This window comes from Lepisosteus oculatus, chromosome 10 (genome assembly GCF_040954835.1).
Source record: "Lepisosteus oculatus isolate fLepOcu1 chromosome 10, fLepOcu1.hap2, whole genome shotgun sequence".
Taxonomy (NCBI): domain Eukaryota; kingdom Metazoa; phylum Chordata; class Actinopteri; order Semionotiformes; family Lepisosteidae; genus Lepisosteus; species Lepisosteus oculatus.
In genome coordinates this window covers 20,477,841-20,495,044 of record NC_090705.1, presented here as the reverse complement: position 1 = coordinate 20,495,044, position 17,204 = coordinate 20,477,841, and the positions used below count along the sequence as shown (strand labels likewise).

At 36.3% G+C, this 17,204-nt stretch overlaps 1 protein-coding gene across 3 annotated transcripts in view; it reads left to right on the top strand.

The window, feature by feature from the left end:
- The window catches only part of tsnare1 (T-SNARE Domain Containing 1), a 221,091-nt gene that overhangs the window by 157,905 nt on the left and 45,982 nt on the right, over window positions 1-17,204 (top strand). For all 3 annotated transcript variants that reach the window (XM_069194987.1, XM_015357115.2, XM_015357114.2), the window contains exon 11: window positions 13,861-13,979. In XM_069194987.1, the coding sequence (XP_069051088.1) occupies window positions 13,861-13,956 (96 nt within the window). In that variant the 3' untranslated portion in view covers window positions 13,957-13,979. The remainder of the gene's footprint in view (window positions 1-13,860; window positions 13,980-17,204) is intronic.

Below are 17,204 nucleotides of genomic sequence, written 5' to 3'. Positions count from 1 at the left end.
TAGTCTGGGGTGCAGGCAGGCAGATATGCAAAATGAAAGAAATAATAATAAGCAAACTGGCCAGTGGAGCAGGGATTGCTCTGACCAGTCAGCAAGGGAAAAGTATAGTTGAGCCACAGTAGTCTTAGGAAAGACTGGCTCACTGCAACCTTGGCAAAAAAAAAATAAGGCTGGCATGGCACAGCGCCAACCCTTGTTCAAACTGCCCACAGCGCCAACCCTTGTTCAAACTGTTGAGTAGCCAGGGATGCAGGCCGGCTGAGTGGTAGACTGATGCACTAGAATGAAAGAAACCATGCTGTATAATTGTGCTTCACTGGGAGGAGGGGTCCCACAGAAAAACATCTAGGAAGGAAACCCTAACTTGGTTTTCCAGTTGGAGGGCCCAGGAGCTGGTGATTCAAGGTACACCCTTATGGTCTCATCAAAGACCAGGTGCTGTCAGCTCAGACCTCCAGGTTGTACACTCTGACAGAAGCAGCCAGGTTTGGAAGAGATGGGAAACACAGGTGCCATATTGGACGAACCGGAGGAGACATCTTCTGAGAGCAGGTCACAAAGTGACCCATCCTCTAAACCACTCTCATCTTCCGGAGCCCAGGGTCAGCACAACAGTGAGTGGAGTTTCCAGTCAGGGCCTGGAAGCTCAGACATCCCCAGGGAGTCCAGGCAAATGGGGTGTAGCTCTCTCTGCCACAGAGTGGATTCCTAATGCCTGGCACCCTAGGAAGGAAAAGAATGTCTCCCCTGGGAACTGAAAAGTGGCAAAAGAAGAAACAGACAAAAGAGGAGTGACCCAGACAGCCCAAGGAAAGAGGGTAAGAAAAAGGAAAGAACTCTGAAGAACTGGGGAATGGCTGCCCTGGAGAGAAGCCAGGAAGGTGGCTGAGAAAAAGGGCAGTCCTTCAGCCCTTGGTCCTGGACAATGAAGGATGCTTCCTGAAGCAAATCTGTTGGCCAAACTTTGCACTGGTCAAATGAAGCTGGTTATACCTGGTATATCCATGGCTGGAAGGGAGCACATTCTCTGTGCTAGGATGGTCCCTGTGTGTGTAGAGGAGAAAGAGAAAGAGTTTTTCCTTGCAGTGGGCTCAGGGAGCACTGCCCAAGTCATGTCTTGCTAACTTTGGACTTTAAAAACAGTCTGTGTATAGTTTGTCTTCTTGAGGTCCAGCCACAAGGTAGACAAGAGAATTTAGCTCATTCCAGGTATAGCTTATGTTCAGAATATGCTTAATATTCTGGATTTCGACAGAAAAGGTCCAACTGTGTAATTTTATTGATCAGGCAAAAATAATAGTAGATTCTCCAGCACAAGATTTCCTGTTTTATACATAATTATGCACTTTACAGGCTCACTCTCTCTACTTGGTATCTTGGAGAAAGTTCTGACTTGGACTGCTTACAGTTCCATGATTGTAAAAGTCAGTTTGCCGGTTTAGATTAATAGATTAAGTCTGTGAGCTAACTGATGAGAATAAAGTGGGCTCTAGTTTATATGGGACAACATCACAAGTTGGTGATTGGCTGAGATACCATCAGGTTTAGTTCTGATACTGACCGTACAGATCCCCAATTGGTGGATCTTCCATTGGGTGACAATGACCTTTGACCTGTAGTTTTGGGAAGAAACCTACTTGGAGGTTTGCAGGATCCTGTCTGCACTATAAATCATTACAATGTATCTTATCAGAGATATCGCTATGCACCTGTTTGAAAGTCATGAGGTCCTGAGACATTTTTTATGTTCTTGTGGGTTTTTACAGTGTGTTCTAGTTTACTTTGGGTGTCTCTAACAGTCTGTGCTGAATGCTGATCCCCTGGCCACAATGAGACTTGGAGCGGGCATATCACCAGATTATTAGTGCACGTTTCACAGTCTGTCACCGTTACTGCTATGTCTTTTGAAACTCCTCCAGGCTCCTAGGGTGCACCGATGGTCTCCTTTCGGAGAAGCCTATACAGTTCCATATCCAGTCCATTCAACAGAGGTCCCAATTGTACAGTCTATCCAGTTCCTCTTCCACTAATATTGTCTCAATCTTCAGACAAAATACCATGAGGGATGGAACAAGAATATTCCCCTTTAAGGTCCCAAAAAGAACTCTTAAAAAAAAACATTAAAAGAAAGATTATTTTAATATCCTGTACTGGAACACCTTGACACTCATAAGTTGGTTGTGTCCTTCACAATCAGGCTTGCAGGTCTGCTCCAAGATCTTCTGATGTACATTATCTGGCCCCTTTACACCCAGATTCCAACAAAACTACACTAATCAGTGTGCTCATATAGAGTCAAGAGCTTCCAAACAAATTTAAGAAATCTACTACTAGCAAATCCCTTATACATTATTCTGGGGAAAAGAAGAGTGAATCCTTCTGTCACAAATAAAACGAATCTAAAAAGAAAAGGAAATCTTTGCAAGTCCTCCTTTAACTTTCTCCATATTAAAAAAAAACACCATAAGTACTGAGACTGCCAGTGATCTGCTGAAGGAACAACACAGGAGTCATTTAATACTCCTGTGCTATCTAAACTCATTGCAGTTCTACCACTACATTCTCACCCTGAACAGCAGGCACCTGGACACAGACCCACAACGTAGGCACACAGGGCTACTTATACAGCCTAAGAGTCAATCCAGTGGAATGTGGAATCACCATCTGGACAAGTCACATCAGTTCTTCTACCTACTGGTATTCTAGTTACACATAGGATACTAATTAGGCAAATAAGCCAGGTGTGTACAGTCCTCACTCGCAGACGAGGAGGCCCTGGCCATAGCCTTGGTTTGCATCATCACACAGTCAAAAGATACAGTATACTGGTCAGAAAATTGTCTTCTGGGAAAATTGGCCCTAATGTAAGAGTGTTTGTGGTTGTATGTGCCCTGCGATGGACTGGTGTGCCATCCAGTGTGTATCCTGCTTTGTGCCCATTGCTCACTGGAATAGGCTCCAGTTTCCCTGTTATCTTGTATTGGATTAAGCAGTTAATTGGGCTAAATACAGTACCTACATTAGGAACCTCTCCCTCATCGTTAGCATTATTGGATGCTGATTTTTCTGTATTTTATTCATACAGCACTTTCTACAACCTGAAATCATGGTGCAAGTGATACAGCAATGGAGGTACAAATTGCCGATACTAATAATGACCATAGATGTGTTTGAATAAATGCCAAATTTTGTGTTTTTTCTAATGGTGCCAATATACAGTCATATACTGTACCATACTCTTTCCAAATACTCAATATATTGTTTTTGTAATTTTAAATAAAATAAATGACTACTCCATGTTACAATTACACATGTTAAATATACTACATGATTATATTCACCAGTACATGGTCAATAACATGCCATCTTAAATATAGAGTATGATGGCTTGTTGCAGCTCTCTGGATGAAACCATCAGCAATCTTGTTTATACCAAATTAAAAACATTTTAATAGTCTTCAGTTTTTATTGGTCCATATATGCCTGTGGCCATTGAAAGGACATACTTCTGCTTCTTTTAAGATTTTAAAACTGGCCAGCTTTTTCAGAGCACTCCTGGTGAAACTGATAAGCTCACCTGGACGCAATAAGAATTTCTGAATGAGCTATATTTGTTGTATTGATTGTTTTGTTGCTTATAAGTGTGTAGTGAATTGTTTCTCAAAAAAATATACAAGGCTTTCACAGCACATTATTTGGTATCAGTATTTTGTTAATGATTTCATGTGCCGCCCATTTGTCTAGGATGTTCACTGTATCCGTCCTTTATGTTCAGGTACTGTACATCCTCAGAGTGTATAGCAACTGAACAATTGGCTTAAAGTAATTCAAAGAGGGTTTGGGGTCAAATGAGATTTTGTGTATATCATTCATTGTTTCTTACTTGTTTTAAGTTTAGAAATTAAATTAACAAAACTGTTCTCAAAACACAGTAGGGAAACGTCCGTAAGATTAAGAAGGTTAATAAATTTATTTTCCTAATGCAGTACCTGTTTTTTTTTTCAAAAATAATAAAGATAGTTGATTAGGTTGAGATTAATATTTAATAGTTGATTGAGGTGATTAAAAAACAACAACAATAACATAGAATAATATGCAAAAGTGCAAATTTATCAAAGATGGCCATCTTGTGCAATAAAATAACACAGATCACTTCTCTGGTTGGCAATCTGTGCCAACAGAAGGAAGCATTAGAGAGAAGTCTGTGCTTATTTACTGTTCTTTTTAAACACCATAATCAGAAGAGACTGGAACACTTTATTTTATGTAAATTCTATATAAGCCGATTATAGTAGAAGCAGCAGCAGCACAATAATATTAGTAATTTTATGGGCTTCCCATTTTTCTGGTCCAATGAGATTTTAAAATAATAATAATAGAAATTATTCTATAAAACATTTTGGTACTAAATAAGCACACTATCCTTAGCAGAGCTAATTGACGTTAGATTTGTCCTTCCAGTGAAAATTCCAGCAAAATACACTGAAATTGTGGCTCCTATTACCTACAAATCGTGGATAATTTAGAGACCAGGAACTCATTCAGAATAGATCATAGAAGGAAGAAAGGCTGGAATGTATTCCCAAATGTACAAAATCGTTATCGAAAGGTTGACTTTTGATGACTTGCAAGACCAAAGGTCTCCCCTGTTATTAGTCACTACTATGCAGCCAAAGTCTTTAAAATGGAACCAAATGAAATCTAATATGATATTACAATGTTTAAACCCAATCTAGTCAGATCTTAAAAGTTAAGCAAGGCTGAACCTGTTCAACACTGGAAAGGGTGACCTCCAAGGAAAACCATGTAACTGCAAGATCTCTACTGACCAGTGTCTTCAATCCAATGCCCCACTATGTTTATACTGTGTTGTTTTTCATATGAGACAATAAAACAAGATTTTCACTGCTTTAACATTAAAGTTCCCATGACACTATGAGAGTACGGTGTCAACCCCAGTCCACTGAATAAGTTTAACTCTGCAGGTGGTCCAATCTGTCCAACCTAAAGATTCCCTTTAACTAATTTGGTAAAGCAATTTCTCACATCTCTACATTCTTTGTTGTGCTCTGGGCCTGCTGGTGCCTCCTGGTGCATAATGGTACATGATGCTTGTTCTGTATCACTCAGATGGGTGCTGCACATTGTGGAAGATGTACAGTAGGGGTTCCATCCTCTATGCAAACAGCTTCTTTGGGGCTAAAAAAGAACAGTAAAAATGTCATTAGAACATAATTGTTACAAACAGGAGTAGGTCATTTGGCCTTTGTAATCTGTTTGGTAGTTTGTAGCTGATTGATCCAAAGATCAGATTCAGCTGTTTCTTGATGGAAAGAAGGTAGAGCTGAAGCTTGGACTTCTGCTATTTGTAATGTAAAATCACTGTGCAAAAATCAGATACTTTGCGCTGTGTCACTGGAAACTCTGTTTCCAGATCACCTAGTACTTGTGGGGTATCCACAAGTACTTTACACACACATACACACAACAATTCACTTTCTAAACAAAGACAATAAAAAGCTGGTTTTTAACACAAACAGACTGAAATCCTAAAATCATAGACCTGTATCCTTTATTTTTATAAGTAAAATGAAACACCAATTCAGACATTTACTGTACATCTCACACGTTTCTGATAAGCACCTTTTAAGTATAAGTTTAAGTTTTTTTTTCCCATAACCTGTAGGACCCAAAACATAGCATAGCCACAAAGTCTAGCTTAGTCATGCCTGCATGTCATTAGTCATGCTTTAGTCATGCTCTGTCCCAGGGCTGCCCATGCATGGTTTACTGAGTTGATACTCTTACATGTGGGTGGTATTTTCATCAAAACAATTACAGTATGTACATAAAAAGACTAATGGTATGTTTGTTTTCTGACAATAAAATGAGAATTGCTAATTGTATATTCCTTGGGGAAACAGTCTAATCAGAATTCTGATCATTATTCTGTTTAATTTCTTTTTTGTTTTTAATGGAACCCGCTAGAAGGAGGAGCTTTAATTAGAAAAAAGGAGATCCTCTGGAAACCAGGGGGAGCAAGATAAGAGGAAACTTGTGTAGTACTGTACTTCTGAGTAAGAGCTGCCTACAGCAATTAGTTTTAAAAGTAATCAGTGTACTGTACATATTCTTGTCTATATAGTATTTTGTGTTTTTTACTTTGGTTAACTGTTATTGTTCACAATGGTGTTGTTTTTTTGTGGACTTTGGGAACATAGCTCCTCACAATAAACACTTTTGCACACCTATGCAATTGTGGCTGTGCCACTGCTCTATCTGAGCTTTAAAACATTATTCAATAATGAGATTTTGACACAGTACTTCTGCAAAAATGTTATTTATAATTGTCTGCAATTCCAATGAAAGAGTGACATAGTTTTTGGCTTTCTTTCCAGGTGTCTGTGTTTAAACTAAAGGTACTGTATACTGAATATCTATCCATGCATTTTCTATCCACATTATCAAATACTGAGGAGCTGGAGTTTGTCTCTGGATGGGATACCAGTCCATTCCCAGGCACATGCAGACAAGCACAGTCACACTTGTGCCAATTTTGCCAGTAGCTAATTAACCTGCCAGTATGTCTTTGGACCATGGTAGGAGACTGGAATACCTTTGAAAAATCCCACTTGAACATGGGGAGTACATACAAACTCCACACAAATAGCACCCCAGGAACTGAGTCCAGGGCCCCAGCGCTGTGAGGCAGCAATTGAAACCATTGCGCCTCCATTATACTCAGCCTGAGTATATAGATATACAGTTGACACTAATTATTTTCTTTTTGTAAATAGGCATGAGGTGACAATTTCATTTTAATCTACACTACAAAATAATAGTAGAATGGAAACCAATTTAAAAGGATTGATTTGGAATAGAGTTTTTCCTTTGCTTTTAAAGGATCCATTTTGATTCAATTTTACCACGAGTTTAAATCTCAATTGTTTGGCTGTGTTGTGTGCACCAGTGTATTATCAATCAATCTTAATAAAGTTAAGCTCAGTTAAAGGGGTACTTATATATGTTTCTTTTATTTGATATAATATGATTTTATTCATGTTTTCTTTGTTAAATGTATATTTATCTGTCAATGCTTGTTTGTACAATTTCTCTTTTCAATCTAATCTTAATTTAATTTGACAGTGTAATATTTCTGCTATAAGTCCAGAAAAACCTAGCTAGTATAGTAAAACAGTTTTATTATTTTTTTGTTTTTCTAAAAACATATTTCAGGGTGAAGGTTCTCCTAGTTGAAAATTCTTGCTTTGTGTTTAAGTTTTTTTCTTTCTTAAACTAAAAGACTAAAATAAATATTTTTTAATCTAACCCCAGTTAAGCCTGAAACTATGCTCATTGAGGTCACCACCCAACACAACATTTCCAATAATAGAATGCTTGTTGAAAACATAATTTTTCCCTTGTTGGTACGTTCTCTTTAGTTTGGTTTGCTTGCTTAACCATTTCTGACAAATATGATGTTATGGCTGTGTTTTAGGATATAAATGATATTTAGGAAAACCATTATTTTCCTAAATATCTTCAGAATTTTTTTCTTCCATATTTTCCTACACTGCATTGCTCTAAAAGGTTATGTTGCCAAAAATGTCCAATGGCAAAAGTTTGAAAAACTGTTAATACATTTCAGTATCTTACTGTTGTCATTGAACGCACATGCCTATTAACAAGGAAAGACCAAATTTGAGGGGTTTTCCGACTCTAACCCAGGTCTGAAACTATGCTCATTGAGATCACCATCCAACACAACATTTCTAATAATATAATTCTTGTTCAAAAATAGAATTTTACCCTTGTTGGTATGTTCTCTTTAGTTTGGTGGTCTTGCTTAGCCCTTTCTGACAAATATTTTCTTTCAGGGAGGTATATTGTGCACTCAAATGAGTGGAAAGTTGCATTAATTATTTGAAGAAATTCTGAACCCTAAGCCTAACCTAAATTGCATGCAACACAACAGCTCAGAATTATAATGAAGGAGGTTGTCATGGTATATGTTTCTTTCCCCAGAAGGCTGAAGTATAAAATGTTTTCTTGTTTTTACTGTGCTTAAGGTATTGCTGTTATAGTCCAAGGTGCTTTAAATATATTACATTACATTTGTGATCAATATGAATTCATGGGGTGTTGAATTATTGTATGTTGTTCTGGAAGTTATGCTACATAAAGTACATTTGTTTCTAAAGACATGATTTCCTCATGGTATACTTGTAATCACAACAGGGATGCCACACTTGGAATGAGTGACTTAATTATTGATTAATTGGTAAAGGGTTTAGAATTTTACATTCTCACATGTGTATAATTAGGCTTTGGTATTTAAAGAGCATGCACATTGATACTAGGGTCCTTCACAATGCCCCTTGCTGATGGTGTGGTTATGATTAGCACATTTATATGGAAGTTAATATATTACCTTTTTAACTCTGAAAAAGCAAGTTGGAGTCATCATTTCTTTTGCTGGGTCAGGACTGTAGAGCATGCAGAGAATACATCTGTTTCAACCAACTCTTCTCAGAAGAAGAGTAAGATTTTTATGGGTTTCATAAACATCTGTTTAAAACAATCATGCTGTTCACTGTTATAGCCTTTTACAGATGCTTAAGTGAGCAATCTGTCTGGCAGGTGAACAGACCTCATGGTAATGAGGTGTCAGACCTTTCCAATGAGGGATGGTATTTTAGAATCGGTTGTGAAATATTAATAACATTGCACATGAGGCCTTACAATGAGAACAAAATCCAACCTTCAAGAAGCTAGCTATTAAGTTGTAGTGGCTAGTGAACAATGTTCTTATACTTTTCAACTTTATTAGTATTTCAACAAGTATTTAAATAAAGTATTTAAACATTTACTTAATTCATATCACAATTAAGATGACTTTTGATTGGCATATATGTGTTAAAAGTGGGAGGATGGCAGTTAAATATCTAGTTTTTATGTATTTTCATGTGACATTGCTGTATGTATAAAATACAAATGTATTTTATACTGTGTGTATTGATTTTACAAAATAAAGTACTTTAGATTTTCTAGGTTTTGGTTTTGAACTGGTTTTGTTAACATAATTGATGGTGGTGTGATACTGTTGTGTACAATTATTAGTTTTTCTATTCATAATTTATATTTGTTTGGAGTGCATTACTTATATGCTGTGTTCAGCAGTATGGAGTTACTGTTTATTTTTTTCCAGTAAAATACCCAGCTGCATACAGTAAATATATGTTATTTGGAGTAAAATGTTACTTTATTGGAGTACTGAGTGTGAACAACTCTTTCATAATAAGAATCAGCTTACCCAAACTACACTAAGCTAAGAAAGAAACAAGGTTATGTCAGAAATCTTATTTTCATTCAAGTATCTGTGATACTGGTTATAGTAATAAATAGTACTTTTTGTCTCTAGAATAGTACTTGTAATTGTCACTCTAACAGGCTAGGTACAGTACCTTATAAATTAGGACAATTTTACCAGGTTTGTCTATTTTTATGTGAATAGGTTGGTTGTCCTCAGATAGTCTACAAACAGAGACTATGTAGCTATAGTTTATTTGTAGGCTTGCTTTCCTGGAGGAAGACATCCAGCTTATTAAGTGATCTGGCATTTTTAAAAGTTTATAAGACTAAAGAAGGCTGATGTGATAAACATTAGTCCTTAATTTATTAGGTAAAAAGGTAAAAGTCTGTACAGTGTACAGTAAGTAGGGTTAAGCCTCTGTTGCGACATGAATTTAGCATAGTTGCTGTAACTAGTTAACACCTACTTCTGAAACAAAAGACACCAATACAAGCATGTTGAAACAGGCCTATTTGGAAAGAGTAATGATAGAGGATTATTTGAACTAAGTAACTGCCTCTTAACAGAGGGAATGAAGCTGGCAGCAAGCAAAACTGAGAACAAACTTAAGCACCTGCTCCTCATGGCTAGCAGCATAATGATTTAAATGTAAGAATACAAGGACACTGAACTAACAGTTAATGATATTATAAGAATAACTGAACAGTAGCTAAGGGAGAATGCTAGGGGTGAAAATCTTTTTAGTGGGTTTTCAAATGTTCAGAAAGATAAGCAAGATACAATTTGAAATGTATGTGGTTTAAAAGGAAACATTGAAATTTTAAGAGAGTGATATTCTGTAAACCACATAATACAGGTATGGATAAAAGTAACTTCTTCAGGTTCTACAGCCAAAATATTTTCTTTCCCTTTCCTTTTACTTAACAGTATGCAATTAAGCCCTACTTGGAGATTTTCAGCTTACAAGTTGACATAGCTCCCCACTTTAACCACTGTGATGAGTTGCCTGTCTGAAATTTTAACATTATGGTATCTTAAGATAACTTTAACATTCATAATGCACCACAGTCCACAAAGATATAGGTTTCTACAAATTTGAAAAATATAAACAGAAGACTGTCAAAATAACTATCTGTCATATCCTCCCTGTTTTTCATTTTTGACTTACTATTTCCATACCATTCACTTTGCAATGCAAAAACACCACTCAAAACACTACAAAAAAAAACTGAGGCTTTCATGCATTTTCAGCTCTTTACACGGTTTTGCAGTTAGGTCTCATTAGTACTGGAAGCACAGCACCCAAAAGGTTCAGTACATTCGGCTGTTTTTAAAGAATACTGAGTTCACACAATTTATAGGGTTATGGTAATGTAATGTTTGAATTGCACTGAACCCACTGAACTCAATGGCAATCTGGAAGGGGTTCTAAATAAGATGATGCCAAGTTTCTTTCCTGTTAACTAAAGAGCTTGCTGTGCAGAAGGCACTGAGAACACTCACCTTGGGGTTTTCCCCTGTGGAATATCAATGTGAAATTCACACACCAAAGCACACATTTTATTGGATCTTTACCAAGTTTAATCCTTTCCAGACTTGTGACTGTGGATACAAGCTGAAGGATGAAAATGACCTACAGTAAGTGGAAACATGGTTAAAGGATAAAAAAGGTTTGGTGACCTGCTTCATCACACAATATTGAGCAGGTGGATAATGAATCCAGGTGACAGCTTCTATCTGAGTTAGTTAAATAGACAATGAATGGACGATGACTGATGCATTTAATTCTGTGAGCCCAAAAAAAGATAGGAGCATTAACATGGGTCTATATGCTAAATATTTAAGAAATACAACTAATTCGCACTTTATATGTGATTTCAATTAGCATTATAGTATATACAGCTATACTTGGGTGACATGCAGTATTTACAATTGCTACTTGCAGAGCCAGATCCTTGGATTAATTTCTGGACCTGGGGTGGAGTTGCATGGAGTTTGTACTATACAGTATGTTCTCCTCACGTTCATGTTTTCTCAGGGTGCTTCAGTTTTGTCTTCCTCGAAATCTTTTAAAGATTGCAAAATTAAAGGAAAGCAACAGGTTTTTTTTTGTAACCTGAATCATTTCCTTTCCCCGCTGCAGCCACTTTCATTCTCTTGTGGAGAGAAGGAAAAAAGACAGGGTGGGAGTGTGTATTTCTGAGATATAGAGAAAGAAGGAGAGAGAAGGAGCAAGGGACAGAAAGTTTATAAGGAGCAGTTAAAAAAATGAGAATAGCAGAGAATTCTGAGGTGGACAGCTGCAAGAGTGGAGATAGCACAGAGAGGCTTTTAATTCCCAATCCCCGTCGAGCCTTTGAAAATTACCAATCTTCTTATCACGGACACAGGACTTCTTATGCAAATTGTTGTGGAGTGGAACGTTTAAACGGAAAATTACTCGACAGCAGTTTTTTCTCCCCTCTCTCTCTTTTTCACATAGAAAGACTGTTCTGAGTCTTAGATAAGAAGATGAATTGCTCTCCCTGCTTTGAAGCGAGTCAGGATTTAAAGACTCCAGTTCGCTTCAGCCTAATACTGTGGCTCCCTTTCGCTTTGTACAGGAGCGGAGAGAGCTTCAAAACAACACTGAATTTGTACTCCCTCATCCTTTGACACAACATATCTGCATCCCATTTGTGGTGCTCCTGGAGACCAGAAAGAAAAAATGTCAACATTTTCTCAAGTGTTTGTATTTTTCATACTTGTTTTGTATCTCGGCAATTAAAGGAATACTGTAAGTATATTGAGGGGATAAGAGGAAACACAAATTGTCTGATTCAGTAATTTAACTTACAGTACCTAAGGTAAATGAGAAATTTGAGAACAATGAAAAATAGGGACATTTCAACAAAATGCCAGATGTCTAAAACACTCATATATTTTTACATTGAAAGAAAGAAAACATATTTCCCCTGTAAATAGATTTGTCTACTACATCTTCAGAATGTCTTGCAGCCTTTGAAGTCTCAAATATGAGTCCCAAAACAAGTAGGGAATCCTGACTATGCCACCATACTGTACTGTCCAGGGAAATCTCAGAACTGCATCCAAAAACTGGATTCATTGTCATAATAATGCCTGAAATCACTTTCCACAAAACCCCATCTTTGCTGAGTCTTTCTAAAGGTTTATTAAAAAAGAGTTGAAGCAGTGGAGCATAAAGTTCAGTCCCATTACTGTCATCTACTAAAGTCAGTCATCTTAAGGAAATAAGAAAGTATTGTATATTGCAAATATTTCCAAACCTTGTGGGGCAGATGCCACTTTCTAAGCAATTCTTAATATTCATAGAAACCCAGGGTATTATTCCATAGGAGGTCCTAATATATTAGTGAGTGACTGAATGTATAGGTACAGTGTGGCATAAATCACTTGGGTGTGTGAAATATACCACATACAGTATGATGCATTGATAAGGCCCAGAAAGGTACTGCATACCGATTACAGTTTAAATACCTTAACTTGTTCACTAGTGCTGTGTTTTTAAATTAGCAGTTAAGTAAAGAGATGACTGTGATGAAATTCATAATATATTGGTCGGCAGTGATTAACAGTATACTATCTGTATCAAGCTATTGTCTTTCTGAACTGTATAGCCATGAGAGACTGTTCAATCAATCAGAGATAATTAACATCTCCAAACTACAGAACTAATATTCAGTATATACCATATACTTATTGGATTTTACAAAATACATACTGTATACAGTAGCATATCGTGCACACCTAGAAGACAGATATAGTTCATGGGCCTCTTTATACTGTAAGTGACCAATATTAACTTTGTTTTTTTTTGTAAGTGTTGTTCTTTGAGAAAGGGATGCAATAAAGGCAGATAAACACATTCATTAATATCTGTCCATAACAGCTTTTGTTTAATATTAACAAGGAAGTTTCTTTTATTGTTGACTGTGTAGCCTCCTACCAAACTGAGTAACACATGAGACATCGCAACACGTTGAAGAAGTTCAAGTCAGGAGGTGTGTCAGAATGCCTAGGCTGCAAAGGAACATGTAAAGGTTCATTCCATGCTGAAAGGAAAAGAAAAGAGACACAATGTTTTGGCTGTGGAACCTTGTTCAGGCATCAATATTGTGTTTCCTTTTTTTTCCTTTAAGCATGGAATAAACCTTTTCCTGTTCCATTACAACATGTTGTCTATTCTATGAGGACTGTTGTTCTATAACAAAATTTCAGTTATTACTTAATTGTAATTCTAGATAAAGCTGATAAAATGTTATCCTTGTTGTCTTCCTAGAATAGCATCTGGTGTATATTAATATTATTTGTTTAAAGATTCAGTGTTATCTGCATACTGTATAACTTACAGTGGCTTGCAGGTGCTGTCATCAAAACATTCTCAAGTACTTTGAATACGTTGGAAAAAATGAAATGATTATTAATACTTCTGTTGTTATAAGTTCATGTAAACCTAAACTAAGCAGCTCAATGTGATCTCTGGATAAGTATGACATAATGAGTGATATTATTCAATCTTTCCCCAGAAACAGGCCCGAAGAAAAATATGCTACCTCATACTGGCAGGAGCAGTGGTCTTGACCTTTTTGGTTATCATAATTGCAGTCTCAGTAAGAAAATGAAGAGTCAGAACCTGCAGCTCCAGGTAGGTGCTTATAATGTCTGTGTCTGTGCAGTGTGGAGGATTTATTTATATTAAAACTGTGAACAGACTGTATATTTTCACTTAGAAAATAAAAATCATAGGGGCAATGAAGATGACTAATCTAGAAAATAGTTCCAACAAAAATATTATTTTAAATCATGGCTACTCAGGGCAAATTATAGGCAGTACTCATAACCCCAGAACCATTTTATTCTGCAACTAGCTTCTTAATTACTGTATGTGATTTATAATTAGCAGAATCAATGCGACAATTTAGGAGCTGTTTATATCAAAATACTGAAATGGATTGAATTGAAAGGATTGTGAGAAGCATTGTTTTAAAACACACTGTTTTCTCTAAAACTTTCTTGATAAATGTACATTACTGTTTCATATTTTTTTCAGTATTTTTTTTTGTTTCTTTGAGCTTACATTTAAAGTGATGCATGAAATAAAGAAAAAAATAAAGTGCCAAAAAGGTTTGCTTTTATCAAAATGAAATTTAAAAACAAAAAAAATGTATTTCAGTGTTCCTGGCATAGGTCTTTCTTTAAACTATGACTACATACAACAAAGTAACACATGACATCAAAGTACAGCAGCAAGCACACTGCTTTGATGCCAGGATTATTTGACTAAGTCCTATTTAAAGCCCATCTTAATCTTCTAATGGAAGAATGAACAATATTAAAATATTAACTTGCAAAGTAAAGCTACTTTAAGGCCAGAGAAAGGAGCATTTTAATTTTGTTATGAAAGAAGCACTACCGTCAGTTTGTACAGTTTGTAAGGATTCAATTGGCTGAGGAGTATTTCAGTACTTCAAAATATACATCCAGAATGGGGGCTTACTGCACATTATTGTTAGATTGCTCCATATTGACAGACCTTGAAAGGCAAAAATGAATTGTTACAGCTCTTACTGTATAATTAAGGCAACAGAAGGAGTTTTCAAAGCAAAGATTTATTTTTTGTTCAAATAACCATCTAAATTACCACGAATTATGTTTTTTATCAAACTCTGTATTTGTGCAGTTACATGACATCCTGAAAGGCACTATATATTAAGTTATAATTGCACTCTGAAAAATTGAGGCACAGAAACTCCAGATGATGTTCCAGTAATAGAAAACCTCATTACATCTACAGTATGTGTAGATGTTCTCCCTTTAGCATTCACTAACCTGAAAGAAGAATAAAAGTGCAAAATTATTTTGCTTAGAAAATTGAATTGAAACCAGTTTTGGTAATTGGAGAACTATTTCTGTCTGACCTGTAATTTTTAAGTCACATTGGAAAAAAAAGATAAATCAACAGTAATTTAAGGATCCTGCTAAAATAGAGTCTGTTTTATTTTACACTAGTTGGCAACACTGTGCTACAGTATGTAAGTGCTGTATGTATGTACTGTAAGTGCAAGATGTTTTCTATGTAATATTTCATGCTGTGAAAGAAACAAACTTATTTGTGCCCTTAAGAATTAGTGTGCAGTTTAGCCTCTACAAATACATAAAGAAAAACAAATATTTTAAATAGTTTTAAGTACTAACCAAAAGTAAAAAAAGTGAAAATAGATTTTAAGGGTTGCCATAAAATAACATACAGTATACAGTTCAACAAATTAGAATGTGACATCAGTAAATTGAAAAACTAAATAAATATAGACTTATTGCATTCAATGTATATATACAGTATATATATTCTGCAATTTCCCTCACGGGATCAATAAAGTATCTATCTATATAGGATTCAATTGTATTTTTGCAAGTACTACTCGCCCAACTTTCATTTCCCTTAATCTTTTAAAGAGTATTCAGAAACTTTTACATTTCCAGTTTGAGATGCCGGAATTCAATTTTATTTGTACTATCACACCCTAATTATGTATCAGTCCCTTAACAAACTATTTTAACTATTTTAGGTGACTGCCTTTAATAGTATTCCATACAGGAACCCGGTTGCATGTGACTCTCAGGCAATGTTAAGATTTCAGTTGATGGAAAAGTTATGAAGAAGACACTGATGTTTATTCAAAACAGTAAAATACTTGTCAGAATTGTATAGTTCTTTCAGCAGTCTGTTTCAGTGTATTATAAAGCAGTAAACGTTCTATCTGCCTCTAACCTTACAGGTAATGCACAATTCTCATATTCTCATATTCACAGTTTATATTGTAAATATTGTTTTTTTAAATCTTGATTTTCTAGTATTTTGTTCATGTTCTTATTAAATCTTTGCTTTAGGTGCGGTATAACATAGCTGATAAGCCATTGTGGGATCCAATCCCCTCTGCAGACACTGTTGTTGTAACGTTGAACAGTGTTCTTTACCCCATTTGCTGCTGTCCACCTTGTGTGAGTGGTGACCAGTATATCTTCCAGGGGGTGGGGGGAAGGGGAGTTGCGCTCTCTAGTCCACTTACCTTTCCAGAAAGCAGTAAGAGTTCTGGCCTGGTTGGCTAACGTGATTAACACATGGAAATTATCATTACAGTGAATCTAGACTTTAAAGGCATGAGCCTGACAACAGCTTGGCAGATTATTGACACACTTAGGGAAAATGAAGGGGAGCTGAGGATCTTATAAGCTGTTAGACTTTGCCATGAAATGTGCACTTGTTGAAACTTTCCTTTATTTCACACACTAAGTGTTCCACCATGGCTAAAAGGTACTGTATATAGGGTACCAGCTGGAGGACTGATGTAGTACTAACTCCAACATACAGTACCACAGCAACTGCTCACCCCTGAAGAAGGCTCTGCAGCTGAAGCATATTGTTTATGCTTGTTTATGCTTTTCAGCATGGACTTAACCTCTACTTGTTCCTTGAATGACTACGTACAGCAAGCTCATACTGCTTGGCTGGTTAGAGAGGTCACAAATGAGTACAAGGCTACTGTAGGGATTCAATCAGTGACTCAAATCCCCTCAACATGGAGATTTGCCAAGTGTGTTCTGATGTTTTGGAAATCTTAGTCACAGCTGGCTAATATTATATCTGACACTTGAACTGGCACAGTCTGAATTTTGGGGTGTATTACTGAAGTAGAGTATCCGGCAAGTAGAGGTGTGGCAGTCTGAAGTCAAAAAAGGGACTTGAAGTAATAAACGAATACTGTAAGTTGTAAGAAAGAGATATATGCATAGTCTGTAGAATATTCTGTAGAATGTAATAATAATAATCATAATTGCTCACACTTATATAGCGCTTTTCTGGACATTCCAC